Genomic DNA, 24,332 nt, shown 5'->3' with positions numbered 1-24,332 from the left:
TCCTTGTGGTCACAGAACCCAACCCTTCTCATTCTCCGAACGAAAGCACAGTATATAAGGTGGTTTTCGGTCTGTTCATACCAGACGACTCATCTAACACACCCAATCTTCAATACCACTTCCACTCACCATGGACTACGAAGGAGATGTGCTTGGCTACTGGGGTCGAAATGTCATCGAAGATTATGATGATGTTCTCCTCAAAAAGCTTCCTGTACACTTCGGGGCTGGTCCTCAACAGGCCTTGCAATTACCGCTCTCCGAGGATGGCTATCACGAGACAAACCACCCGGTTGGAATTTTAGGCGCAGGAGTTGGCGGTCTATATACCGCCCTCATGTTAGATTTGCTGGACATCAAGTACGAGATCTTGGAGGCGTCGGACCGCATCGGCGGCCGCCTCTTCACCTACAGCTTCCCGAATGGTAATGATTACGACTACTACGTATGTCACTCATTCGATGCTACTGCGCCAAAGACATTCACTATGTAACCTCTTGACTTTTCCGCTGACTAGGATGTTGGCGCCATGAGGTTCCCCCTGCCGCAGAAGGACTCTGAAGGCAATTACAAGCCTGGGGTCATGAGGCGCTTGGGCGAGTTAATCAACTACTCAAAGTTCAGCGACTCTAGGAGGCTCGCTGTACCTCTAAAGGATAAACTTATCGATTACTACTTCACGGCAAAGGAAGGAGGATCTTTCCTCTACTTCAACAATGAAAGATACCAGACGCCCCATCCTGACGTCCGTGATCTAACATCCCCTCCTGATTTCCGCGCCCAGGAAATGGGTGTAGAGTCTGAATTTGTTGCTGTGGGAGTTGAGAAGATCGTTGGAGACGTCATCGAGCCATTCGCCCGCATGCTCACGGGGGACTTAGAGCAGCATGTCCGTAGGGGTTGGGACGTCATGATGAAGAACGATGCATACTCGCTTCGTGCATACATGTCGTTCAAGTACATTCCTAGCGTCAGTCTCGAACTCCCGCCTATGCATCTTGCCACCAACGTTATCAATTGGTGCGAGACATTTGACAAGAGCACCGGCTGGTATGACCGCGGGTTGACTGAAAATGTTCTCGAAGCGCTTGCATTCGCCAAGGTTGGGTCGCAGAACTTTGGAGACGTAGAATGGAAGTGTTTCGAGTAAGCGCACCTCCTGTCTGCAAACTCATGCTCTCACAATTTCCCGTACATAGTGGCGGTTCTCAAGTGCTCATCGACTACATGAGGAAATATATTACTACTAATGGCGACAACCATATCATCAAGCTCAACAAAAGGGTCACGAGAGTCTCCGAGGGTGAAGGCACCGACTCGGACACCATGAAGGTGTCTGTGCAGGGCGAATACAGCCCGCGCACATATTCGCACGTTATATTCACTATCCCTCTGCCGGTCCTGCGGACCATTGATCTCTCCGGTGCTGGTTTAAACGTGATGCAGAAAAATTCTCTGCGCAAGTTGCAATACGGTCCTTCAATCAAGGTTGGGGTCCGCTTCAAATCAGCGTGGTGGACGGAATGGTTCCATATCGTAGGAGGTCAATCGTTCACCGACCTTCCCATCCGAACTATTGTCTACCCCTCTTATGGAGTTGAATCTAGCTCGCCGTCCACAGTCCTGATCGCAAGCTACTGTTGGACAAATGACGCTGAACGCTTGGGATCGCTCATCAACACCGGTAAAACAGAGTATAATGAGCAACTGAAGGAACTCGTGCTGCGCAATCTCGCAGAAGTACACGGTGTCCATTATGATAAAATGTCAGATCAGTACGTGGACATGCATGCATGGGACTGGAATCACAACCCGCTCACCATGGGTGAGTCCGTGAACACCGATGTGGCCCAATCAATGCTCACTCCCTCCGCTACAGGTGCCTTTGCATTCTTCGGACCCGGAGATTTCAAGGATTTGTACACGGCTCTCACTGTACCAAATCATAACAAGAGGTTACATTTCGCTGGAGAGGCCATCAGTACCCGTCATGCGTGAGTGAGAAGCAGTTATGTTATTTCGATGATTACAATTCATGGCTGCAGGTGGGTCGTCGGGGCGTTGGACAGCGCATGGCGCGCGGTGTACGAATACCTGCTCGCTTCGAAGAAGCATCCTCAAAGCACTATTGAGAAATTCTTCAAGCTTTGGGGCACGAACATTGAGTGGGTAGACCGCCCATCCGAATATGCCGGTCAAGGTCACGGGCAGGGTCCAGAGGGTCCAAACAGCCTGTTACGAGACCACATGGCATACACATATGCCGGTGAAACATCTGGGGAGGTTAAATTCTAAACAAAACGTCTAGACGTAGAAGTCAGCTCATTGATTAAATTTGTAACATCACTCGCCTCGTATGATAATTGATGACTAGCTGTTTACTCCTAGGAACTGAAATAATATGCCAACGTGTCCGCTAACTTCCAAGTATTAAGCAGTCGTACTGAAGCACTGAAACTTCGGGGTACTTACACTTCATAGTCAATCATAAGTGAAGTAAATATGTAAGTACATATATAGAGGATTGAAAAGGGTGCTGGTCGCTCGTGGGCCTGATAGTGTGTATGCCCCTCCATCTCGCGAACGCAGTATGGGGAGAATTAATACTTTATATCAGGCGAGATCTTCTATCGTCAGGCTGTGGCAACTGTGGTGGCCTTCCTGTCCAAAATTGGGGGGATTTTCGGACTCGGACGTCCTGATTTGCAGGGGATCACCATCCGGCTCACGAAGACCTCGTGCTAGCTTGTGCTTCGGACGAAATTTACCTGATGCACAAGGAACAGCTTGTAGCCTGTCTACAAGGACATCTCAACGGTTCGGCTGTTTCGGTTTGCCACGCTAGCTCGAGACCCCAAACACTGTGTTATTATGAATCTGACCCTTGCCACCGCTCGCTCTCCCTACCTCAGACCTGAACCAAGTCCAGACTGTCCAGTGCCCACTCCCTCAGCAGGCCCCCAATATTTGACACTTGGTTGCTTTTTAGTGACTAGATCAATTTTTTGCTCGACGTATTAAAAAAAGGCTGCGGAACAGTGTCGAATCGAACTGCGACCTGACTCGGATTCAATCTTTCAATCTCGGACAAGGTCTGATCATCATACGGTAGTCATAGGTGTCTTGTACTTTCACAGTCTTGCATATACACAAGATGCACAGCGGTTTGGGACCGGTGAAACCTGATTTCCCCTCGCCTGGGATGGTCATCTCATCCATCAAAGAGTCTTGCAAGACCGTGACAACAGCCGCGCATATCAAGGTGAGCTTTTTGATGTGACTCTACACACATTTAGCTCTGTCTTTGTGCTTCGCCTCAATCTACTGCCTACATTTGTTGTTGTCCTTTTGCAATCTCTCCTACAGACTTGGCGTTGATCTGCCACAAATTTCGTTTTGCGAACAACCTTTGACTGGTTGACATGTTAGGTCGAAGATGCCGCTGTCAGACGCCTCCTGGAATCTCCGTCATTTCTATCCTCGTTTCATCGTATCTCAGCCTCCCATGGGCTTGCATTCCCCCTCAAGTTCCCCTCAGTCTTATCAGAGCTAAACTTTCTGTCTGTTCTTTCTCTCCTCAATTTCGCTTCCGGCTATCGGGTGCCACTTCACGAACAGACGGGACGAGGTGCATGGGATAATATACGGGCATTCACATTCTCTCTTTATCTGTCCTCTGCGACAGGGCAGGGAGATTTGCTTTCTGCGAAAGGCATGAAGACGATGAGTGAGCAGCAAGTCGCACAACATATGGGTGTGTCGATCCACGTCGAACGACCTCATGAAAAGATCGAGGGTGTCACGGTCGGGGAGCTTGGTGGACCAATATATGAGTTGGTGAAACTGATCAGCTCGACCCTCACCGAGACGGGTCAGATCCTCGACGCTTCAGGGTATCCAGAATTAGGGAGCTTTGTTTTGGAGAGTTTGAAGGAGGGGGCAAAGGCCGATCCTAATGCAAGTCTCGGAATTGTGCTAGATAGGGTGGGCCGCGATTTTTTACCCCTCGCAACCACCGAATAACCAATTCTTTTGAACCAGCTTATCAGAGCTATTCCAGCTTTCCGCGATATGGCGGTTGTTAACGGGAAACGTGAGTGGGCGGCTGATCACAGTCAAGATTGTCCTTGTGCTCATCAATCTTTGGAAGCGGTGTACTGCTTCAAAAAGGCACTTTTTCTGATCCATGCAGTGAAGATTCGTTTTGGTTCTGCGGCTTCGCCACCGTTTCCCATCCCCAGCACAGCTCAGGCACCCGTGTTCACCGATAATGTTTTGCCGTCCCTTTTGGTCCATTTGGGAGTTTTGGACCTGACTGGCGCAACATCTCACGGACTTGACAAGTTGTTCCCTGGTGCCGAGAGTGAAGATAAGATTAACGCTCTCTTGGCTTTACCTCCTGTGGCTTCACAGGTGGTTGCGGAAGATACAAAGAAAACGCCCCCAAAGGATGGTCCTGTACTCACGAATGAGCAGGCTTATATTTTGCGTGCGGCTGCCGTACACGCTTGCGAGAAAATAGTCGAGTTTGCGAGGGGCGATGTACAACTAAGTGAAGAGCAAGCATGGCTGAAAGATATTACATTGCCCGAACTAGATATCTGGCTGTGGGCGGTGGCCAAAGACCGACTAGATTACAGAAAGCTGGAGAGATTTGTTTTGCGGGGTACAGTATTCTTTTAGTCGCGTTTAGCAGCATGACGACCCACTTGGTTACTATGGCACTTCATAGGCGTCGAAATCAGAGCACGCTAATAATGGGGGTTCAGGGGGACTTGTGTGTTCGTGGCTGATTATCTGATAAGTCCGTTCGCCAATTGCAATCCTTCACCCAGAATCTTGAGACTCAGAGGCCGCAAGTTGCAACATCCACAGGTATAATCGTAACTTTGCCATGGCAATATAGTGGTCCGGAATCAATCGTGGGTCAGCCTGGGTGAGCTTTGCTGAAAGAGTTGTTCGGAGAAGTCATTACTGGGTGCTGTAGAAATTCAGCAAGGCCGCCTTATGAATTACTTGCATACCAAACAGAGTACCCAGGCCGCTGATCGCATAGTCCCTCCGTAAGCAGGGCCGTGATGCGTTAAAACATTGAGACTGCAAATTCCAAATGAGTGATTGATGATCAAACGGGAAACAGCATTGACAACATATCATCAAACGAACAGCCCCAGAGTCCCTAGTCACAACTGGACACCTGTGCAGAATGCAGGTGGAAGTGTTCCTCGCAGGATGTTTAGATGGGAAGAGATGCCTCGTGTAATCTGTAGTGCCAGATTACATTTAGAATTTGGTGTGAAGGGTCCCAGAGGTCAGGACCGTTGTGAGAAGAATATGCAACACGTTCGTCGTGTAAATGATGCCTTGTGTCCTATGGCGATGCTAGACAGTGCTGGAAATGAAAATCTTGTCTAGACTCTAGACAGTGCCGTCGAGAGACGTATCAGACTCGTATCAGCCATCAAGGTGGCTGCGACGTACATCTGAGTTGTCTGGGAGACTCTTCTGTCGAGACAGGCAAAGCCAAATATAAAGTGTAAAGACATTTGGGAATCAAAGGAGATTACTAACTTCCCAGCTGCGTTTCCCTATAATCCCCGGAGATATTTGAAGGACGACTACGTATTTCTAGCAGCCTGAAATGTCTGAGGAGGTTGAAACCTATTCCACCCCACCAACTTCGCCAGCAAAGGGACCAGCGGACGGTATGGCCCAATTGCCTACAGAAAACGTGATTCGACCCTCGTTATCGAGAAGAAACAGTCGGCCATCGCTATTATCGTCGTTGTCGTCGTTGCATACGAATATCACCTGGCATCATGATGTTGTGGTAGAACAGTCGCCCGCAGTGGCAAAGGCAGTGGCACAACGGCTAAGTCCAGGATGCGATAATCCCATAACATCAGCAATTCGCCGCGACTTCGCTGTATCACCTGCATCTATCGAATCGCCCAGGTCAATTTCAAGCTCGAGCTTAAGCAGTCCCATTTCATCACTATCAATGCCTATCGATCACAGGAATCTATCCGCAAAATCACCTTGCTTCGTGCATTCACACCTAGATAAAGGAGCATCGCTACAGGATTGGCTTGAAGTTCATTCAAAGGATAACGAGGTGCTTGGGTCAGATGTCGGCGTCGCCAAGGCTCTTCAACAACATAATCGGGCCCAACACCACGTTGAGTTGCCTTGCCCTGATGGGGGCAACCATGCGCTCCCGGAAAATGACGACAGCGATACGTATGGCGGCAACCTGACGAAACAGCTGGCAGAGACAGCAGTCGGGGTTCGCGAAATGAGCAAGCAGCTCGGTGAGTGCTGTTCCTGTTCAGACCTTCGAACTACTTAACAACCATTCTCTTTCAGGGCGTGCTCGAATAAGATCTAATATCCAAAGTGTCCTCATCGTGACCAAGGCCAGGGACAACCGTCTTATTAAGCTGACGCGCGAGCTTGCATTGTATCTTATGCTCAAACCTCGTCAAGGGAGTCGAGGCCTTATTGTGTGAGTTTTGAGCGTTGTATCATTTTTGGTGTTTTACAAATCTTTTGATAGCTATGTAGACCATCAACTGCGAAACTCGAGGAGGTTCGATGCCGAAGGCATACAGAGAGATCATCCAGAATTTTTTGAGCCTATTCCACGAAGACGGTCGTCCAGCAGCAATTCTCTCTCTTCCCTGTCCTCATCGTCCACTCATCAAGATGACTTAAACGGACACCAGGAGGGCCAACTACGATACTGGACGAGTGATATGTGCAGCAATAGTCCACATCTGTTCGATTTTGTCATTACGGTAAGCGGCTTACCTCGCTTGCGTCTCGTTGAGTCCACTGATTTCGGTTCTTAGCTTGGAGGAGATGGCACTGTTCTGTTTACGTCATGGCTCTTCCAGCGAATTGTTCCTCCTGTCCTCCCTTTCGCACTCGGCTCCCTTGGCTTCCTGACTAATTTCGACTTCGCTGACTATCAAGCGGTTGTGGACTCAGCCATCGACTCAGGAATTCGTGTCAACTTGCGCATGCGATTTACTTGTACGGTCTACCGTGCTGTGTTCGACAAGGGAAAGTCCCGCAAGGCTGTGAAGAAGGGTGAAACGGGTGAAATTATGATGAAGGATGTCAACAAAGGAGGGTGGGAGGCACTTGAAGGAGGCTGGTCTGGCGGTTTTACAACCTCGGAGGGCGGCAAGTGCCCGAGGGATAGGGAGATCATGTGCTTCACAACAAGACCAGTTGAGACGTTTGAGGTTCTCAACGATCTCGTGGTGGACCGAGGACCTAGTCCCTATGTCAGCTTGCTTGAGTTATTTGGTGCGTTACATCTTCTAATATTTAGGGTATTTGTTTATCGTTCTGAAGGTGACGAACACCATATGACAACCGTGCAAGCCGATGGGCTTTGTGTAGCCACGCCCACAGGTTCCACTGCTTATTCAGTAAGCTTCTCACCAGCACTGGTCGGAGACCGATATTAACTCCTTTCTCGGTGTAGTTATCTGCCGGAGGGTCCTTGGTTCACCCTGAGATACCTGCAATCCTCATCAGTCCCATCTGCCCTCACACGCTATCCTTCCGTCCCATGCTTCTTCCCGACAGCATGGAGCTGCGCATATGTGTCCCATACAATTCTCGTAGCACCGCTTGGGTGTCTTTCGACGGCCGAGGCCGAGTGGAACTGCAACGTTTGTTGTTAGTTGTTACCTTTCATTCAGCCGCTTACTTCGTTTGCAGAGGGTGACCATATCAAAATAACTGCTTCCAAATACCCTTTCCCGACTGTTTGCGCGGACAAACAGTCAACTGACTGGTTCCATGCCATCTCACGAACCCTGAAGTGGAATGAACGCGAGCGTCAAAAATCGTTTGTCGTAGTCGAAGAGGGCCCATCGCGGAAATCTAGCACAGGGAAAACGAGGAGGCCTGAACAAATCAAACAAGATGATATGTTCGATGAAAATCTGGAGGACGAAGAGGAGGATGAGACAACGTCTGACGAGGAAGATGACAAATTTGACATTGACGACTCTTCGCCCGAGGCTTCGACTAGTGGACGTACTGGGACCCAAATTCCGAACGAGCTAAATGCCAGAGATGCTGCAGTCGGTTTTGCAAAAGCCCGCGAGGAAGCGGGCTCCCAGACGGATGATGATTTGCTCTCGACACCGGAGTTGGCTGCGCTTGCGCTCACTCAAGGACGTCGCCTCAAATTCTCTCGCTCGGCTAAATCACGTTCGCGGTCAAGGTCGGGTTTGCGTTCTGGTGTTGATACTCCAGGACGGTTCGCTGGGCCCACACATCGACCACCTCATATCAATCCCCACCACATGGACCATCAATTACGAACGCCCTCCCCCGCGCTCTCAAATTCCTCGGACGACTCATTGTCCAACATGGACGTCGCTCAACGCGGTGCTCGGGATGATATACATTCTCGGGAGCAATATTCAAGTGGTCGTAGTCGCATTCCTAGGGACAGGGAATTTGACGACAATCTTCAAACTCCCACTATGGCAGATACGCTCTCGGGACGCAGAAACCACCATCGAGTTGATTCGAAGGATTACGACCAACACCATCCTCGCGCTTTTGCTGTCTGGGGCAACGATGAATCCGATAGTAATGCAAGTGACAGCGATCATTAATCATTCAAAATATGTTAGGGCTTCTAATTGTTTTTCTTCTGCTCTCTTTCCTGTCTTTTCTTTTTTAACTTAATCATCTTTACCATACCCAAACACCCCAACTATGTTGCTAGCATCATTATTGTACCATCATTTGTATGCGTGCTTCGTACATTTTTTATGCGTGTCAACTGTGGATTTTATGGATTTTCGGTCACGTGGAGTGTCATTCATGGTGCTGGTTTCAATTTCCAACTTCATCATCACTGGACTTGTAACTTGGAGCTTGTGCACGCGACCCGTTTTACACCCGAATTTTCTGGTTCTCCTCCAAACTCTTCGATTAGTTGTGCAGCGCTTGATTGCATCTGCAGGCTGCTCATGCCAATTTGTTCAGCGACTGATGCCAGTGGTAGCCACCTCACCACATCGCGCATCAACCGATTGCTGAGACCTTTGCGCAACAAATGCTTGAGTTTGAGCAAGTTTTTGACCACCGCTCGACATAGTGCGTCTCGCAGCACGTACTTGTCACATAATCAAGATTGGCCACTTGAATCCCTTCCACCCCTTGCCCTCCTTCGCCAACCGCCCTCTGCCACTAGTGGGAGGTTATATTTCGACAGAGCAGAAGACCTGGAGCTTTCTCGTTTGATATACGCAGTTTCTGGTGCTTTTCGATGTCTCCTTCAGGTCACGCACGGAACAGTGCAAGGGGAGTCAATCCCCAGCCTGGCAGCTATGTGCTGCTTCGTAGTCGGAGAGAATGTTCCGCTCAGTGGCACCGGAACACGTGACGAGGAAGCCGTAGATGAAGATGAGCTGATGAAAACTGTGGAGGACATCTATGACACTATTCCGACCTACTATCGAAGGTGAGTGGGTCTAGCCATTTATATGCGGAGTCTCATCTCATCCCCCTGCAGACATTCAATCGCGTCCCATGCGCTTTTCCTTGTGCTAGCAATTTGTCCGCATCACCACACGCTTGTCAGCACTCTTCTGGACATCTGCTTGTCTTTTGGTCTAGTTCACGAGTCCCGTCGGTTGCTCAGCATAATCCTTGAAATTGCCTTCCAGTCCACGACCTCTCCTCCTCCAATCACACACCCAGGACATGTCTCCTACCTTGCCGATCTTTTCGCTAAATGGGTATCCGGGAACAGCGACACTATGCCTTCCAGTACCCTTCCACTATTCTCAATCTCAACGTTCTCGCGAGCGGTTGTAGACACTCTAGCTCAATCAGACGTCTCTTTATGGGCATGCAAAGCGGTCACTAGGTTCTCTCGCAGTGTCGAGGTGATCGACATCGACTCGTTTGTTACCCTCCTGGATTCTCTGGTTGAAACCATCCATGATTGTCACTCGGTGCGGTCCGGAAAGGGGAAGGAGAAGGAAAACCTAGACATTGTGGCTATTCGCGACCGCTTGCGTGATTGGATGAACAGGCTGTTTGCAGTTACCGCTAGTACCTCTGCAGAACTTGCAGGTGAATTCCATCCCGATATTGACTCCATCGTTATGTTACTCGACCGATGTCGAAGCTACGAAATGCACACCCTGAGGCTGGGTGCTTCATCTCAACCATCTCAAGATGAACTACCTGACGCAATCACGATACTCGCCACACACCTCCACGTTGCATATTCACCGGCGGATTATGATTCACGTCTCTTGCATTTGCTTCGTGGGGTTTCACCTATTCCCACAACGTTCACTCGGCTCGTTGAGCATATGCATCGAGGTTCCGCGGAAGATTTTACGACGTCACTACAACGATCCTCTTCGGTTTTGCAGATTCACAATCTACTCCAGCTGGATGCTTCCCTGTGGGCTTGCGCCCTTCGTGTCTTCGAGAGCACCCCGAAAGGCACCTCAAAAGACATTCAGAGAATCAAGCTTCTCTTGATTGATGGTGTGGACGAGGCTGAGCGCCGGTTATTCGGAGCTGGTCCACCCGATAGCAGCCCAGCCGTTCGCCTACCAGGACAGAGCAAGAAATCCTGCGGTGCGCACCATCGTAGACCGAGTGGGGAATGGGAATGGGAGGAAATGGTTGGCTGCTGGATCCGCAAGACGCCTGCTCACGTGAAGAAAAAGCGGAAGACTGCACATGTTGTTTCGCACGAGAGCCCGGTTTTCATTAAACGTTTGTTGCGCAGAGGCGCTCATCGATATGCGACTCACGGCTCCTCTCGTGACACTGTTCCACGCAAGTCCGTGAGGTCTGCGATGGGGTCTACCGCATCCAGGGCTTGCGATTTTTCCTCACCTTCCTCGCGTGGAAGCAAAAACGTCGCGGGAGATTCAAATGATTGTTCTTGGTGGAGTGGAGAAAATGAAAAAGAGAATCTTATGCCAAGTTCGCCCATGGCGGAACGTCGACCAGTACTCAAACCGCGCCACTCCAACTTCTCTTCAATTCTGATGGATGCCCAAAAGACTAGGGTTAATCTACATGATCTCAAATCTCCCACAACCAGCTTGTTGCCCAGCTCCAAACAATCCAGGCCTTCGTTATCACGGAAACTATCTGTTTACCCTCCTGCGGTCGTGTTGGCTTCTGATGACTCTATGGACTTGTTCGCGTGCGCAACTTCTCCGCTTAGGACATAGTTTTTATTGCTTTGTGACGCTTGTGTATTACGATTGAATATTCAGACATGTTGTAATTGAAAATGAAAATGAATACTATGTATGTTGTACTCGCGTTTGCTCACGTGCCCAGAAAGTCAAAACTGGCGTTGTGACTTCGAGGTGCTTAGTTGTTTGGACTCTGATCATGACATCAAAAAGCACACCTCTTCCTCTTCATGACACCCTACGAGACCTTGCTCTTCTGCGCGCTTCTTCCGTAGACCTCTCCGGTCTGATTTCTGAGGATGCGGCGCCCTCACAGGCCCCGAGAGAGGTTGAAGGGGTCGAAGAGTCCACGATACAATCATACGCATTCGTAAGGGAAGCGCGGACGGCGTTGAGAATGCACAATTCAGGAGAAGCGCAAAAGCAAGCGACAAGGATTGAGACGGTGCAAGAAGAGTTAGTAGATGTGTTGAGGAGTTTGTCTGATTGAGGTATGTTAATAAGCTACCTCCACGACTCTTTACTGACGTTGTCTCGAAGCAGCTAGTTGTGAAAGATACGAATATGTCGTTGCTCATTCGGCGATCTTGTTATTCAATGTTCTTCATCTTCCCGTCGTTGCTCAAATCAATGTATTGCGCTAGCTCAAGTGATCGTCGTAGCCTGGGGTGATATAATGTTTACCATATGTGCGCTTGGTACTCGTGCGAGGGACTGGTAATGGTAAGTCCGAGAGTATACTACGGTCAATTGTCGCTTCTACTAATCTGCTGCGCCACCTCCAGAGCTATCTGCTTGGTCATTCCACATCGTTTTGTGAGGATCCCAATGACATCCGACTTCTTGGGACGTCCAGTTACAAAGTCCACAAGCTTGGCAAGGAACGAAGCAAGCCATCCTTGTCCACCGGTCCACCCTTCCATAGGTGCGTTGCAATGAGCCTCAACCACTCTACGGAGTATTCCGCGCGACTCCTTATACTTGTCTTTATGCCTCCCGTCGAGAGAATTCGCCGCGGTTATGCATGCATGTCCTGCGGACCTAATGTTATACTTCTCCAAGTGATCCACATTCCGCGTGTACCAATCTTCCATGTCTGTCTCCCTCTCGAGGTTTGTGACGACTAGCGCGAGCGGGACTTTTTCCTCGCAGAGAAATTCGAAGAATAACCTGTAGTTGCTCTGCATGGTTGCCGTGACTCTACCTCCACGTATACAGAAGAGCAAGAGGTTGACACCTCCACGCGCTCTTAAGGTATTGATGAGGCCACATGCGTTTGTAATTGTGGAGAGGTATTCTCCGGTTTGTAGACGGGGCTCCTCAAGGCCAACAGTGTCAAACACCTGGTATTGAGTCCCATTTTCGAAGGTTATGGGGTACTCCGTCCATTGCAGGGTGCAGCGGTGAGAATCGGGCGATATGTGCGCAATCTGTTGGCCAGCCATGAGGTTTATGACGGAGCTTTTGCCTGCTCCTGTTTCTCCAAAGATAACGATGTTCATGTTAGACTACATATGGGGGCGTTTATGTGGTCAGCGATATTCGACCCTTGGATATAGCGCTACATACCAGTGTCCCAACGATGTCCTGGGTTGATTCTACGCTGTGCCTTTTGGCAAATGCACTACTAGTAGAATGATCCTATTTGTAGCTGGGATATAGATATACCGTCCGAAACCCATCCGAAATGAAACATGGACGGTCAAGCCTCGTGTTCTTGGTGCGATATTTTTTACATCATCTTCGAAGTTTAGACGCTCAAAAGGTAAGTATTGTCGGCACCCAACTTCTGGCAGCCACCGTTTCCCTGATCTATCTTTCGGCGACACACAGTCATGTCTAAAGTCGCAGCGAATGGCAGGGTCTAAGTGGACATGCACACACCATGCCCATCACCAGAGTCCAAAAAGCAACCTAGCTGTTATTTCAATGCTCGCAGAGACGCCACGTTTTGATGTCGAAGTTCTTGGATGTTCTCTAGATCTTGCTATTTATGCTCCCCTTGCAGCCCTAATAGTCGTGGTGCTATAGGGCGCAACACATTCGTCCTGGCAGAAAGCGCGGGTGCCACGGAGGCAATTCATTAATTAAACGCCCAACAGCCGGCGTTATCCATCTCTTCAATAAGCTTACTGGTTCGTAAGCTCGTGGACTCCTCTCGCTTTTTGCAAGACTAATTGGGTCTACCGGAGATTCGAGAAGATGTCTGACAGCCACGGCTCCACAGACACGACAAGCGCAGTAGACACAAGGAGTACAGACTCGGTATCACAGCAGGTTCGTGATCTGTGAGATCGGTCAATGGATGCGGTTGATGTCTCTTGTAGGGATATCATGGTCGACCGCGTAACGTGGTACTCTATGGGGAAAGTGGTGTAGGCAAAAGCTCGCTCATAAACCTCATTATGGGCCGTGATGTAGCGAAAACATCTCCTGATGCCCTCGCATGTACTACTACACATGCTCCATATGATGTGACGATCAGCGGGCAATACTTTAGGCTGTGGGAGACAGCAGGTATGCATTCTTTCACGCGAGGTTTGGGGCTAGAACGGCTTAATGATCATACCATCAGGGTTAAACGAGGGCTCAGAAGGCACCGTGCCTGCGGCCAAGGCGAAAAGGAACTTGACCACATTCCTCCGCAGCCTACACCAGGAAGACGGTGTCCATCTTCTTGTATATTGCGTGCGCGGAACGCGAGCAATTAAGGCACTGCAGACCCACTACAAAATATTCTCGGCAGCCATCCATGATAGCAAAGTGCCCACTATTGTTGTGGTGACTTGTCTGGAAGACTTCCGTCCAGTGATGGCAGAGTGGTGGCACAAGAACAAGGACGAGCTTGCGACGTATGGAATGCATTTCTCTGGATATGCTTGTGTCACGACTTTGAAAGATGAACCCGCAGAGTCCTCGGATATTCACCAACGTCGTACACAGTCCTACGAAGACGTTCGTAGATGTATTCTTGACCATTGCTCGCAGACCCCTCACAAGGCATGGGGCACGGATATTATCACAGACCAACGAAACTTCCTCACGATTTTGCTGCAGAAATTAGCTCGTTTTGTTGGATGAGCCCCCCGTGACCAGGATGCCCTTACAATCATCTTTGCTATAGGTGGTTCTCGTACAAACCTAGGCCCAAGTAATCAGTGAACAGGATACTGGCTCCAAAGTACTATTAGTGTGATATTGAGCTTTTAACTTTTACCACTTACTCAATTCTTTCGTACTTACATTACGCAATGTCTACATGATCCGATGGGAGTACCCGACCAACGTGCCAGTGCCCGGTGCATCGCCAATTGCGATAGCCAGTGCCGGGTGCATCGCCAATTGCGATAAGTATGCAGACCTCGAGGATGTCACCGCCATCGGTATAAGTGGTGTAAAATTTGTCAGAGGAAGGAATATTAATGATAGATCAATATTCCGCCATTCGGCCCAAATTTCGTAAAAGAGGCGCACAACTCGCACACTCGGATGCATTGGCGGCTCCATAATTTGCCAAATGTAGATCTATTTTATATGAAAATATATATCTTTTGGTCATATAATAAACCTCGGAAAAACGTGATGATGGTCGAAACCTTGCCTTGACCTGGCCATCGGGCACCCGTCCCTTAGCTCGCGTCACTGTTGGCCAAATTCACCCAATGTGTTGCAAGTAATGCCTTCTTGCCACAAGCCCAATCACCATATTTGGTTTCTCTTATCAGGCGAACAGCGCACCTTAAGGCGCATATGTTGTGTAGTGACCGGCCTGAGCAGGTGCTCATCGCTCAGCATCGGCTGCAGTCTCTCGCTCCGAACCGTGACGTCCTCAGTGAAGGAAATGGAGAAGCTTCCTCGAGTATTACTATCAGCGTTCTTTTACAAGTCTTATCTTTAACGTTATTAATATCAATTGCGGAGAGCCTTTCATCCACCTATCCGTCTTATCTCTTGTCAAGTTTCAGGTCTTGATATCGCCCCCGTCCCACTCCGTTCCCCAGCAACATGCCTCATTGGACCGAACTCGTTGCAGAGAAGAAGCAGAGGCAACTAAAGTCCATTCCGCAGGAGTGGCTTGTGTCCCCACCTCCAGACTCTACTCTGGACGTGACTGGTTTCCCGGAGACGTGCGGCCTTTTGACTGCACGAGAAATTGATATTTCCAACACTTCGGTGGAAGTTTTGCTGGAGAAACTCGCGTGTGGCGAATGGACAGCTGTAGACGTGACCACTGCGTTCTACAAGAGGGCCATTGTCGCCCACCAGCTCGTGAGCCAATTTGCGTGGGCATTTACTTGACGAGATTGTATTCACCGGCCAATGAGGTCAACTGCTTGACGGAAATTTTTGTTGATCGCGCATTAGCCCGAGCTGCTGAACTCGATGATCACTTTAGACAGACAGGGAAGGTCGTTGGTCCCCTCCACGGGCTGCCGATCTCTCTAAAGGACCAACTATGTATCAAGGGACTAGAAACTACTATGGGTAAGTAATGATCGACGATCACCTGGGTCCGACAAATCATGAGTCACTGGCATCAGGTTACATCTCGTGGATTGGGCGGTACGCAGAGAAAAACGCAGTACTGGTCGATATTCTGATCGAGTGCGGAGCCGTGCCATTCGTCCGCACCAACCTTCCGCAGACAGTCATGGTAAGTGCACCCTCAACATTGATGTTGCTACTCGGGGGCTAGAAGTCTCTTCAGTGGCCAGAATCCTTCAATAATATCTTCGGGCGGACGACTAACCCACACAACCGCGCTCTAACCCCGGGTGGGTCCTCAGGAGGAGAAGGCGCCTTGGTTGCCCTTAAAGGAAGCCCTTTGGGGGTGGGTTCTGATATCGGGGGGTAGGATTGGATTTGGAAGTACCATTGGTGTAACGTTCTGACGCCCTCTCGACAGTTCTATTCGCATTCCTGCCTCATTCTGCGGCTTGTACAGCCTGAGACCGTCATACGGGCGTGTACCATACTGTGGCGCCCTCAACTCACTCGAGGGCCAAGATTCGGTTCAGTCCGTATTCGGTCCCATGACAAATAGTGTCGGCGGGGTCAAAGCCTTTATGAAAGCTGTTGTCAATGCTAAGCCATGGCTCAAAGACCCTCTTGCGGTTAGGAAGAAATGGCAGGAAGACGAATATAATCTCGCGGACCACGGATCCGGCAAGGATCTGTGCTTTGCGATCATGTGGGATGATGGTGTCGTTGTGCCCCACCCGCCTATCAGGAGGTCTCTGGAAGTCACCAAAGCGGCTCTCGAGAAGGCAGGCCACAAAGGTTTTTCTCAATTGATTCCTTTGCTGCATTTGCTTATTTAGCGGTAGTCATCGACTGGAAGCCAATCAAGCACAGGTTGCTTGCAGATACTACGGCAAGGAGTTATGTCTTTAAGTGTACTGTCTATTGACCTAGTAGCCCCATGCAGCGGAATATCTGGAACGCCGCCTCCGCTGAAGACTACATGATCACAACCTCTGTTTCAGGGGAACCAATAATTTCAACGATGGAGCTAGATAACTCGGATGGTCCGGTGCTACCCTTCCGTCCGAAGAAGATCGGTATTACTGCATACCAGCTCTGGCAAGCGCAGAAACTGCGCAAAGATACCCGGAAAGAATATTTGGACCATTGGGAAGCAACTACATCAGAGACTGGTACAGGGCGACCTGTCGACGCTATCATCTGTCCAGCCTCATCGTATACAGCGACGCCCCATGGAAAGAACAGGTCGGTGTCTGTGCTTTCGCGGAGTGATGAATTATCAATGAGAAATAATGTACAGGTACACTAATTACACGACGGTTTGGAATGCGCTCGACTATCCCGCTGCAACTTTCCCTGTGACCACTGTCGACCCCATTCTTGATGCGAAGAAGCCTCCTCATGTTTTCTATGACGACTTTGATAAGAGCATTTACGACATGTGTGAGTACTCTCTCTCTCTATCAGCATTTTGACGGGCTGATGATTAATTCAGACGACCCGGAGAGATTCAAGAACGCGCCTGTTTGCTTACAGCTCGTGGGTCGGACTCTGGAGGAAGAGGCAGTCATCAAAATGACCGAGATTGTCGATGCGGCGCTGGCAGCTGTCAAGTAATGATAATTCAAGGTATACCAATCGCAAACCCACTGTATCATTGTAAACAACAAATCGTTCGCAAAAAATACCTGTCCAATATTGAGTCTCGTTACCGCAGCAGCTATACATGAGCAGCATTCCCAATAGCTCTCGCACTCGCACTCGACATCGTCCAGGTCATCTTGTTCGTTGACGCGTTGACAACTTCACAACCAGCACCAGTGGAAAATAGCCAGCAAACGTTTCTGAGGTCTCAAGATCTCACAGGTCACACCTGTCTTCGAAGCTTAGTGACACGTAGATGATAGATCACGTCGAAGGTATGTGCGTATCTCTACGTACAGTCACGGTATTGGCATATGAAGGTGCCTGTAATTATAAGACATCCTGATCCTCTGATGTACAAACCAAGCTAACCCCCGTAGCAAAATCGTGAGGAACCATCATTGAACGTTGATAAGTGCAGTGCTTAGTGCTCTATGCCTCGTGAGGGGTCTGCGAACAATGGTCCAGAATGAGTTTGCAAACGTCTTTGTAGGATTGTGAACGACGTTGACGTAATTCCTGGGACACCGCGTGTTCAAACGGCAGAGTTGTGACACAAGCATATCCAGAGAAATGCATTCCATATTTCACAAGCTGGTCCTTGTTCTGATTCCACCACTCTGTCATCACTGGATGGAAGTCTTCCAGGCACGTCGCTACGATAACAGTGGGCACCTTGCTGCCACCGATGGCTGATGAGAACATTTGGTAATTGGTTCGCATAGCTTTTGTGACTCGCGTTCCGCGCACGCAATTCACAAGGAGATGGACGTCTCCCTTGTTCAGGCCACCGAGGAATAGGTTCAACTTGTTTGCAGCCATAGCTGCAGGCACTCTGCCCTCGGAGCCCTCGTTTAACCCTGACGATATGGTTATCAATCCACTCTGTTCACAAATCTCGGAGTGAACGAATGCCTACCTACTGTATCCCACAGCCTGAAACATTGCCCGCAAATCGTCGCATTGTATGAAGCAATGTCAACGGTGCATGAGAGGGCATCAGGGCATGTTCTCGCTACATCGCGGTCCATAATGAGGTTTATGAGCGAGCTTTTGCCCACTCCACTCTCCCCCAAGATCACCACGTTACGCGGTCGACTTTGATTTTCCTATAGGACATCAACCATCTATTGACTGAGTTCACAGTTCACGAACCTGTTGTAGACCTGTGACTCTTATGGCTGAAGAGACTGGCGTGTTACCGTGGATCCGATTCATCGTCTGCGGTAAGCTGTCGCCTCTGATCTGCTGTGCCACCTGCCGAGCCACTTCTTTGGTCATTCCGCATCGTTTTGTGAGAAACCCAATGATATCCGTCTCCTGCAGTAGGCTGTCGCCTTTGATCTGCTGTGCCACCTGCCGAGCCACTTCTTTGGTCATTCCGCGTCGTTTTGTGAGAATCCCAATGATATCCGTCTTCTTGAAACGGCCAGTTACAAAGTCCAACGAAGCAAGCCGTCCTTGTCCACCGGTCCACCCTTCCATGGGTGCGTTGCAATGAGCCTCAACCACTCTACGGAGTATTCCACGCGACTCCACATACTTGTCTTTATGCCTCCCGTCGAGAGAATTCGCCGCGGTTATGCATGCATGTCCTGCGGACCTAATGTTATACTTCTCCAAGTGATCCGCATACCGCGTGTACCAATCTTCCATGTTTGTCTCCCTCTCGAGGTTTGTGACGACTAGCGCGAGCGGGACTTTTTCCTCACAGAGAAATTCGAAGAATAACCTGTAGTTTCTCTGCATGGTTGCCGTGACTCTACCTCCACGTATACAGAAGAGCAAGAGGTTGACACCTCCACGCGCTCTTAAGGTATTGATGAGGCCACATGCGTTTGTAATTGTGGAGAGGTATTCTCCGGTTTGTAGACGGGGCTCCTCAAGGCCAACAGTGTCAAACACCTGATATTGAGTCCCATCTTCGAAGGTTATCGGGTACTCCGTCCATTGCAGGGTGCAGCGGTGAGAGTCGGGCGATATGTGCGCAATCTGTTGGCCGGCCATGAGGTTTATGACGGAGCTTTTGCCTGATCCTGTTTCTCCAAAGATAACGATGTTCATGTTAGACTACATGGAGGCGTTTATGTGGTCAGCGATATTCGACCCTTGGATATAGCGCTTCATACCAGTGTCCCAACGGTGTTCTGCGATGTGCCCTTTGACGAATGCCTCAGAATGATCCTATTCGAGCGAGGTCACCAGGCTGAGTTGGTACCCGGGGGTATACATACTCCATGCATCATCCGAAATCAATCCGAAATGTGATGGAACCTCGTGTTCTCGGTGCGATTTCTTCTTCTTCGAGGCCCGGGTTTAGACGCTCAAAAGGCGAACTTAGTGGGAATCGGGCGATATGTGTGCAATTTGTCGGCCGGCCATGAGGTTCATGATGGAGCTTTTGCCCGCGCCTGTTTCTCTATAGATCTAAAGATAATGATGTTCATGGTTCTAAACTGTGGAGCATTTCCGTGGTCAGTACTTGGATATAGTGTCATATCTATATATAGCGTTACCCATACCGATGGGTGATTCTTTCACGATGGGCGAGCTATTTTACAATCGCCCCAGAGTATTGAACCAAGAGGTGTGCGCTAGGCGAATTCCGAATAGACTCTAGGGCTACGGACTTCCACGGACGGCGGTTGAACTATACTTAGTATCAACTCATTACTAGTAGTATGTGTAACGTATCATCAACAAGAACGAAGGCTACAATTGCGATCGGATGAGCATAAGTTATAGTCCATAAAAAGAAATTGAAATGATCAAGTAGCTGCGTCTTGCTTGATCATATTAGCCACTTGTCTTGCAACGTCTCGAGATATACCGCAACACTTCGTGAGATGAGGGACAAGATCCTTCCTTGTCACATGTGAACCCACTACAAGCAACCCCTTCAGCTTGCGCATCAACGACACGAACAAGTCGCCCCCTCCTACCCATGCTTGCTTCTGTCCGTCGGCAGTAAATTTTTCAACAAGGCTGCGGATCGTGATGCGCGATTCTGCATAAAGGTCTCTGTGTCTCGCGTCCGATCTATTGACGGCAGTGATGCACGCATGATCAGCGACCTGAATCTGATATTTTGCGAAGGTCCTCTCGTTTCTCTCCCACCAATTCTCCATCATTCGCTCTCTTTCGAGGTTCGTGATCGCAAGAACAATGGGAACCTTCCTCTCGCAGAGGAATTCGTGAAAGAGCTGGTAGTTGCTTTGATGCGTAGCAGTGATGTTACCGGCGCGAATGCAGAATAGAAGGAGATCAATGCCGCCAAGGCTATCCAATTCCTTGATGAACCGATAGACGTCCTCAATAGCTTGTAAGTAGTCATCGATTCCTAGTTGCGATTCCTCGAGTCCGATGGTCTCGAAGACCTTATAAGACTCGTCGCCGAAACCGATGGTGTACTCTTTCCACTGCATCACACAGTATTGCGTGTCAGGAGATACGTGCACTACCTGTTCTCCCGCCATGAGGTTGATAAGAGAGCTTTTGCCTGCTCCCGTCTCTCCAAAGAGCACAATATTTTTATGCCTGTTCTCGTTCATTGATATTCTAAAGATACAGAGTATCTGGAGACCACTTGCCTTTTAGGAGGGCTATGGCACTCAACCACTTGCACTCCTTCCGGTGCGGGGTTATTGCTAAAAGTCGTGTCATGCTTGGTCCTACTTATCAATGAGAAAACCACAGAACGAAGAACATCTGAAGACTACGTACCTTGAAGCGATTTTAGGAGCGGTGGTTTGAATAGTGCTATGCAGCGTCTGTAATTAGAAAAATACGACGCAGACGGCATCTGAAGTCTATGCACCTGTCAGCCATCTCAGGAGGGGTGGTCCGGATAGTGCTATATAGTGTTTGACGTTGGAAAATTATAGCAGAAATGGTATCTGAAGACAACACACCTTTCAGCCATCTCAGTCTTTCCCAAAGTGGTGGTGATTTTCGTTGCGATGCATTCAAAGACTTCTACAGCTTTCGGGCGATCCCCTGGGTCCCAATACCAGCATCTTTGAATCAAGTCCCAGTAATCGTCAAGGATGTTGTCGGGACGTGCAGGGTTGGCTCTTTTCCACAGCTCAATGTAAATTTGATGTGGCTTCTTCTCTTTCCATGGTACATCCCCCGAGATCACCTGGGAGGAGAGAGCTTAGAATGGAGTCACAGAAAGCCCGCGAGAACGCACAAAAAACATGAGACCACCAAAAGAATAGATATCACTCTTGAAAGTCGGTCGTCCAGGGTCATATTCATGATCCATTCCAATGACTTCAGGTGCACGCCATCGAGGATCCAAAGCGCGGGATGCGGTCGTTGAGGACAACTGTAACTCTGCGTCCCCTACGACTGTTGCGAGACCGAAATCTGTCAGACGTGGATTCCCTGAGCCATCTATGAGCACATTCCCCTGAGGCTTATGAATGAGTGCAACATCCACAAAGACGACCATACGTACGGGATGAAGGTCTCCGTGAATGACATTCTCTGAGTGCACTGGGTAGACATTAAGAATAAGAATAACGACTTGACGAACATCGACGAACAATACATGAGGCCATCAGCAACACCCTTGGCCTGGTTGCACAAAAATCAACAAACACTTATTGAGCGTAATTGGTATGAGCAAGGAACTCACCAAGGCAACTCTACCGGAAGTGGAGAGGGTGGTAGCTTCCTCGATGTAGGTATATAATGTCCCAGATGGCATCCATCGAGAAACGAGAGCTGGAAACGGAGGCTCGATGTATGCGATGCCAAGTAGTGGCACAATAGTTGGGTCATTCAGCCTAAGCCACACCATGAGTTCCCGACGTGTTGCCTGCATAGAGTAAGTATGGTTTGAGTCGATAAACGCCAGCTGAAAACTGACTTTTTCATTCTTCTCTATCCCTCTCCCAGGATCAACCTTGAACACCTTCACTGCGACCTGATGAATAGAGCTGGACAATTTATGAGCTTGAACAAATTGGCCAGACAAACCTCTATTGGGCCGTCGCTGGCCTTGATTGTACATCGATAAACCACGCCAAAGGATCCAGATGTACATGGATATCCGGTTTTCAAGGCCTCATAAATTTGAGATGTTAAGTTGCTACTAGGTGTTATCGCCACAAACTGTCACGAAAAGTCAAGGCACATTTGGGAGACGACTCACTCTTTGGGTGCAACTTGAAGTTCCGTCATGGGTGGGCTACTTTGGAGGAGGCGGGTTTCAGGAAGTGAGGTTCGCGATGCGGTCTTTTCGCACTGATCGAGGTCTACAGGAAGGCACAAGTTTGCCTGGCATGCTGCAGCTGCATGCTACTGACTATTGTTGATCGCATGATACGCCTCAATTGAGCAAGCCTCGAGGCATGGATATCGATGGGTCTGTAAGGAAATATTGAAAAACCTGTACGAATACTTTGGCTTTGGATAATGTCGGAATATTGCCTTCCACAACTCGGGCTCATCGTACATATAAATGCATGCATGAGAACGTGACTCTGACTAGCTAGTCTTGCTAAGGTAGTGAACACGGATTTTCACTCGCTTCCAATTCATTTCAGTTATAAATTATTTCATAATCTAATCCATTTTCCCATCTGCTCAGCGCTCAGCACCGGGCCCCCCCTTCAAGCTGTACCACGCGCGTCCTCCCTCTCCTCCCCCTTCTTGTCGCACTCTTGCAACCAGAAGGTCACGATACCGACACTGACAGTCCCAGCACTGCCAAAGCCAAATACGGCAAAGTGCTTGCACGGTGCCCGCTGTGCGTTCCCTATTATTTCAGGCGTGCGCGACCCAAATAACACCAGTAGAGTGCTGATGCTACCATGACTCCCCGCGAAGTTACCATCAATCCCGCTGAGTCTTAGTACGAACTCTTCGCTCGCGATCCTACTTCACTCCCGGCAGCCGGTCCCATCTCTTCCCAATACATACCCCAAATGAAATGTGTCGGTCCTCCGTAGTAAGTTGTAATGTAATTTACATAGGCATCCTTCAATATCCGACATTAACACTCCTTCGGAAGAGTTTAAAGTCGTTGCCACTCTAAAAAGAACTGGGCAGGATAATACATCATCTTGGATAGTGGGTGGGTAGCCCATGGGATGTATCACATTTTTTGGGCTATAGTCCATGTATGATTAGTATCATTCTAACTCTACTACTGTCTGTAATTTCCACACACCGTAATGCGCATTTCATGGAGCAGGAGCTAGACAGGAATTGAGGAGTATTCTACATTTTGATAGGACTCATCGAAGAGGCTGCGCATGACCTGCTTTGACCGATTTCGACGCGCGCGCATTGCGAGCGATGCGTGTGGATCATCAGGAAGGGAAGTGATACACGCGTGTTTGGAAAACCGCATCCCGACGCTTTCCATATTTTCCTTGTTCTCCGTCCACCAATTATCCATGTCAATGGGGTAATCTTCCAGGCCGGTGACCACAGCTGCGACTGGTACGTCTTGTAAGCCGGCGCTGATAATATCGGTGAACATTTTATAATTCTTGATCACTTCTCGCTGGACCGTCGATCCTTTCATGCAATATAAGAGGAGGTAGACTCCGTCATCTCTGTGCAGCTCCTTGAATGCCTTTTTCAGGCGCCGTTTTGAAAAAAGGGTCCGGAAAAAACCCAGTGATTCGATCGGCGAAACTTCCCAAAATTTGAAGCAGCGGAGTCCAAAACTAATGCTGTAGGCGGTATGCTCGAGTGTGCAGATTTCTGCATCTGGTGACGTCTGTGCGACTTCTTGTCTCATAAGCAACTTCATGATAGAGCTTTTGTCAACTCCAGTCTCCCCAAAAAGTAACACATTCAAAGGACCCGAAAGGGACTGTCGCATTCAAGGATTAGTATACATGAAACGATGCGCCAGTAGACGCTCACCAGTGTCGAGACCGTAGAGGCCTGATGAATTGTTGGATAATAGGTAGCGGCCTGGTTTTGTGGCGCAACGAGAATATCTGAGGAAGACTGATGTGACAAAACTAG

At 49.1% G+C, this 24,332-nt stretch overlaps 10 protein-coding genes across 10 annotated transcripts; 7 read left to right on the top strand and 3 right to left on the bottom strand.

Annotated features, from left to right (window-relative positions):
• Positions 1-130: 130 nt before the first annotated feature.
• DEU56DRAFT_868461 (uncharacterized protein) lies at positions 131-2,295 on the top strand (the record flags this gene model as incomplete). Its single annotated transcript, XM_041355491.1, has 5 exons — positions 131-445; positions 518-1,146; positions 1,200-1,825; positions 1,880-1,994; positions 2,046-2,295. The coding sequence occupies 5 exons, from the start codon at positions 131-133 to the stop codon at positions 2,293-2,295; spliced, it is 1,935 nt and encodes a 644-aa protein (XP_041213987.1).
• A 610-nt stretch (positions 2,296-2,905) lies between these two features.
• Positions 2,906-4,902, top strand: DEU56DRAFT_427196 (uncharacterized protein). The gene is made up of 4 exons (XM_041346178.1): positions 2,906-3,262; positions 3,430-3,984; positions 4,042-4,093; positions 4,151-4,902. The coding sequence occupies exons 1-4, from the start codon at positions 3,155-3,157 to the stop codon at positions 4,681-4,683; spliced, it is 1,248 nt and encodes a 415-aa protein (XP_041213986.1). The 5' UTR covers positions 2,906-3,154; the 3' UTR covers positions 4,684-4,902.
• Positions 4,903-5,707: 805 nt separating this feature from the next.
• On the top strand, positions 5,708-8,645 carry DEU56DRAFT_726109 (uncharacterized protein; the record flags this gene model as incomplete). The annotated part of the gene is made up of 7 exons (XM_041347906.1): positions 5,708-6,311; positions 6,367-6,505; positions 6,557-6,797; positions 6,852-7,314; positions 7,363-7,439; positions 7,496-7,685; positions 7,735-8,645. The coding sequence occupies 7 exons, from the start codon at positions 5,708-5,710 to the stop codon at positions 8,643-8,645; spliced, it is 2,625 nt and encodes an 874-aa protein (XP_041213985.1).
• An 80-nt stretch (positions 8,646-8,725) lies between these two features.
• DEU56DRAFT_427280 (uncharacterized protein) lies at positions 8,726-11,293 on the top strand. Its single transcript, XM_041346180.1, has 2 exons — positions 8,726-9,499; positions 9,551-11,293. The coding sequence occupies exons 1-2, from the start codon at positions 8,805-8,807 to the stop codon at positions 11,241-11,243; spliced, it is 2,388 nt and encodes a 795-aa protein (XP_041213984.1). The 5' UTR covers positions 8,726-8,804; the 3' UTR covers positions 11,244-11,293.
• A 53-nt stretch (positions 11,294-11,346) lies between these two features.
• On the top strand, positions 11,347-11,802 carry DEU56DRAFT_427214 (uncharacterized protein). The gene is made up of 2 exons (XM_041346179.1): positions 11,347-11,701; positions 11,751-11,802. The coding sequence occupies exon 1, from the start codon at positions 11,410-11,412 to the stop codon at positions 11,698-11,700; it is 291 nt and encodes a 96-aa protein (XP_041213983.1). The 5' UTR covers positions 11,347-11,409; the 3' UTR covers position 11,701; positions 11,751-11,802.
• On the bottom strand, positions 11,381-12,858 carry DEU56DRAFT_771630 (uncharacterized protein). The gene is made up of 4 exons (XM_041351478.1): positions 12,781-12,858; positions 11,996-12,719; positions 11,754-11,933; positions 11,381-11,701 (listed from the first exon to the last, which is right to left on the bottom strand). The coding sequence occupies exons 2-3, from the start codon at positions 12,710-12,712 to the stop codon at positions 11,856-11,858; spliced, it is 795 nt and encodes a 264-aa protein (XP_041213982.1). The 5' UTR covers positions 12,713-12,719; positions 12,781-12,858; the 3' UTR covers positions 11,381-11,701; positions 11,754-11,855.
• Positions 12,859-13,042: 184 nt separating this feature from the next.
• Positions 13,043-14,628, top strand: DEU56DRAFT_771622 (P-loop containing nucleoside triphosphate hydrolase protein). The gene is made up of 4 exons (XM_041351477.1): positions 13,043-13,487; positions 13,538-13,727; positions 13,786-14,384; positions 14,435-14,628. The coding sequence occupies exons 1-3, from the start codon at positions 13,413-13,415 to the stop codon at positions 14,289-14,291; spliced, it is 771 nt and encodes a 256-aa protein (XP_041213981.1). The 5' UTR covers positions 13,043-13,412; the 3' UTR covers positions 14,292-14,384; positions 14,435-14,628.
• A 178-nt stretch (positions 14,629-14,806) lies between these two features.
• DEU56DRAFT_951386 (general amidase) lies at positions 14,807-17,312 on the top strand (the record flags this gene model as incomplete). The annotated part of the gene is made up of 9 exons (XM_041359150.1): positions 14,807-15,479; positions 15,536-15,695; positions 15,752-15,864; positions 15,919-16,061; positions 16,117-16,490; positions 16,538-16,584; positions 16,639-16,940; positions 16,996-17,138; positions 17,191-17,312. Exons 1-9 carry the CDS (start codon positions 15,216-15,218, stop codon positions 17,310-17,312), a joined length of 1,668 nt encoding a protein of 555 aa, XP_041213980.1. The 5' UTR covers positions 14,807-15,215.
• Positions 17,313-18,479: 1,167 nt separating this feature from the next.
• DEU56DRAFT_726039 (uncharacterized protein) lies at positions 18,480-20,890 on the bottom strand (the record flags this gene model as incomplete). Its single annotated transcript, XM_041347904.1, has 3 exons — positions 18,480-19,409; positions 19,955-20,012; positions 20,235-20,890. 3 exons carry the CDS (start codon positions 20,888-20,890, stop codon positions 18,480-18,482), a joined length of 1,644 nt encoding a protein of 547 aa, XP_041213979.1.
• Positions 20,891-20,957: 67 nt separating this feature from the next.
• Positions 20,958-22,804, bottom strand: DEU56DRAFT_427107 (kinase-like domain-containing protein). The gene is made up of 10 exons (XM_041346177.1): positions 22,501-22,804; positions 22,326-22,437; positions 22,216-22,272; positions 21,982-22,164; positions 21,890-21,920; positions 21,802-21,839; positions 21,532-21,753; positions 21,251-21,480; positions 21,063-21,192; positions 20,958-21,010 (listed from the first exon to the last, which is right to left on the bottom strand). Exons 1-9 carry the CDS (start codon positions 22,527-22,529, stop codon positions 21,099-21,101), a joined length of 996 nt encoding a protein of 331 aa, XP_041213978.1. The 5' UTR covers positions 22,530-22,804; the 3' UTR covers positions 20,958-21,010; positions 21,063-21,098.
• Positions 22,805-24,332: the final 1,528 nt, after the last annotated feature.

The sequence above is a fragment of the Suillus clintonianus genome (assembly GCF_016758775.1).
Source record: "Suillus clintonianus strain FC179 chromosome Unknown DEU56scaffold_5, whole genome shotgun sequence".
Taxonomy (NCBI): domain Eukaryota; kingdom Fungi; phylum Basidiomycota; class Agaricomycetes; order Boletales; family Suillaceae; genus Suillus; species Suillus clintonianus.
Note: the sequence above shows the minus strand (reverse complement) of the source record. Positions and strands in the feature narration are given on the sequence as shown.

Excerpts from the sequence above, each read along its gene's own strand:
- DEU56DRAFT_771630 (XM_041351478.1), bottom strand. The coding sequence starts at position 12,712 with ATGAACATCGTTATCTTTGGAGAAACAGGAGCAGGCAAAAGCTCCGTC. Across the intron at positions 11,934-11,995 it reads GAATGACCAAGCAGATAGCT|CATTACCAGTCCCTCGCACG; the intron begins CTGGAGGTGGCG and ends TCTCGGACTTAC.
- DEU56DRAFT_427214 (XM_041346179.1), top strand. The coding sequence starts at position 11,410 with ATGACATCAAAAAGCACACCTCTTCCTCTTCATGACACCCTACGAGAC.
- DEU56DRAFT_771622 (XM_041351477.1), top strand. The coding sequence starts at position 13,413 with ATGTCTGACAGCCACGGCTCCACAGACACGACAAGCGCAGTAGACACA. Across the intron at positions 13,488-13,537 it reads CAGACTCGGTATCACAGCAG|GGATATCATGGTCGACCGCG; the intron begins GTTCGTGATCTG and ends TGTCTCTTGTAG. Across the intron at positions 13,728-13,785 it reads TAGGCTGTGGGAGACAGCAG|GGTTAAACGAGGGCTCAGAA; the intron begins GTATGCATTCTT and ends TCATACCATCAG.
- DEU56DRAFT_427107 (XM_041346177.1), bottom strand. The coding sequence starts at position 22,529 with ATGACGGAACTTCAAGTTGCACCCAAAGA. Across the intron at positions 22,273-22,325 it reads CCAGCGACGGCCCAATAGAG|GTCGCAGTGAAGGTGTTCAA; the intron begins GTTTGTCTGGCC and ends TCTATTCATCAG. Across the intron at positions 22,165-22,215 it reads GGATAGAGAAGAATGAAAAA|GCAACACGTCGGGAACTCAT; the intron begins GTCAGTTTTCAG and ends TACTCTATGCAG.
- DEU56DRAFT_427280 (XM_041346180.1), top strand. The coding sequence starts at position 8,805 with ATGCGTGTCAACTGTGGATTTTATGGATTTTCGGTCACGTGGAGTGTC. Across the intron at positions 9,500-9,550 it reads ATTCCGACCTACTATCGAAG|ACATTCAATCGCGTCCCATG; the intron begins GTGAGTGGGTCT and ends ATCCCCCTGCAG.
- DEU56DRAFT_427196 (XM_041346178.1), top strand. The coding sequence starts at position 3,155 with ATGCACAGCGGTTTGGGACCGGTGAAACCTGATTTCCCCTCGCCTGGG. Across the intron at positions 3,985-4,041 it reads TCGGAATTGTGCTAGATAGG|CTTATCAGAGCTATTCCAGC; the intron begins GTGGGCCGCGAT and ends CTTTTGAACCAG. Across the intron at positions 4,094-4,150 it reads GGCGGTTGTTAACGGGAAAC|CGGTGTACTGCTTCAAAAAG; the intron begins GTGAGTGGGCGG and ends AATCTTTGGAAG.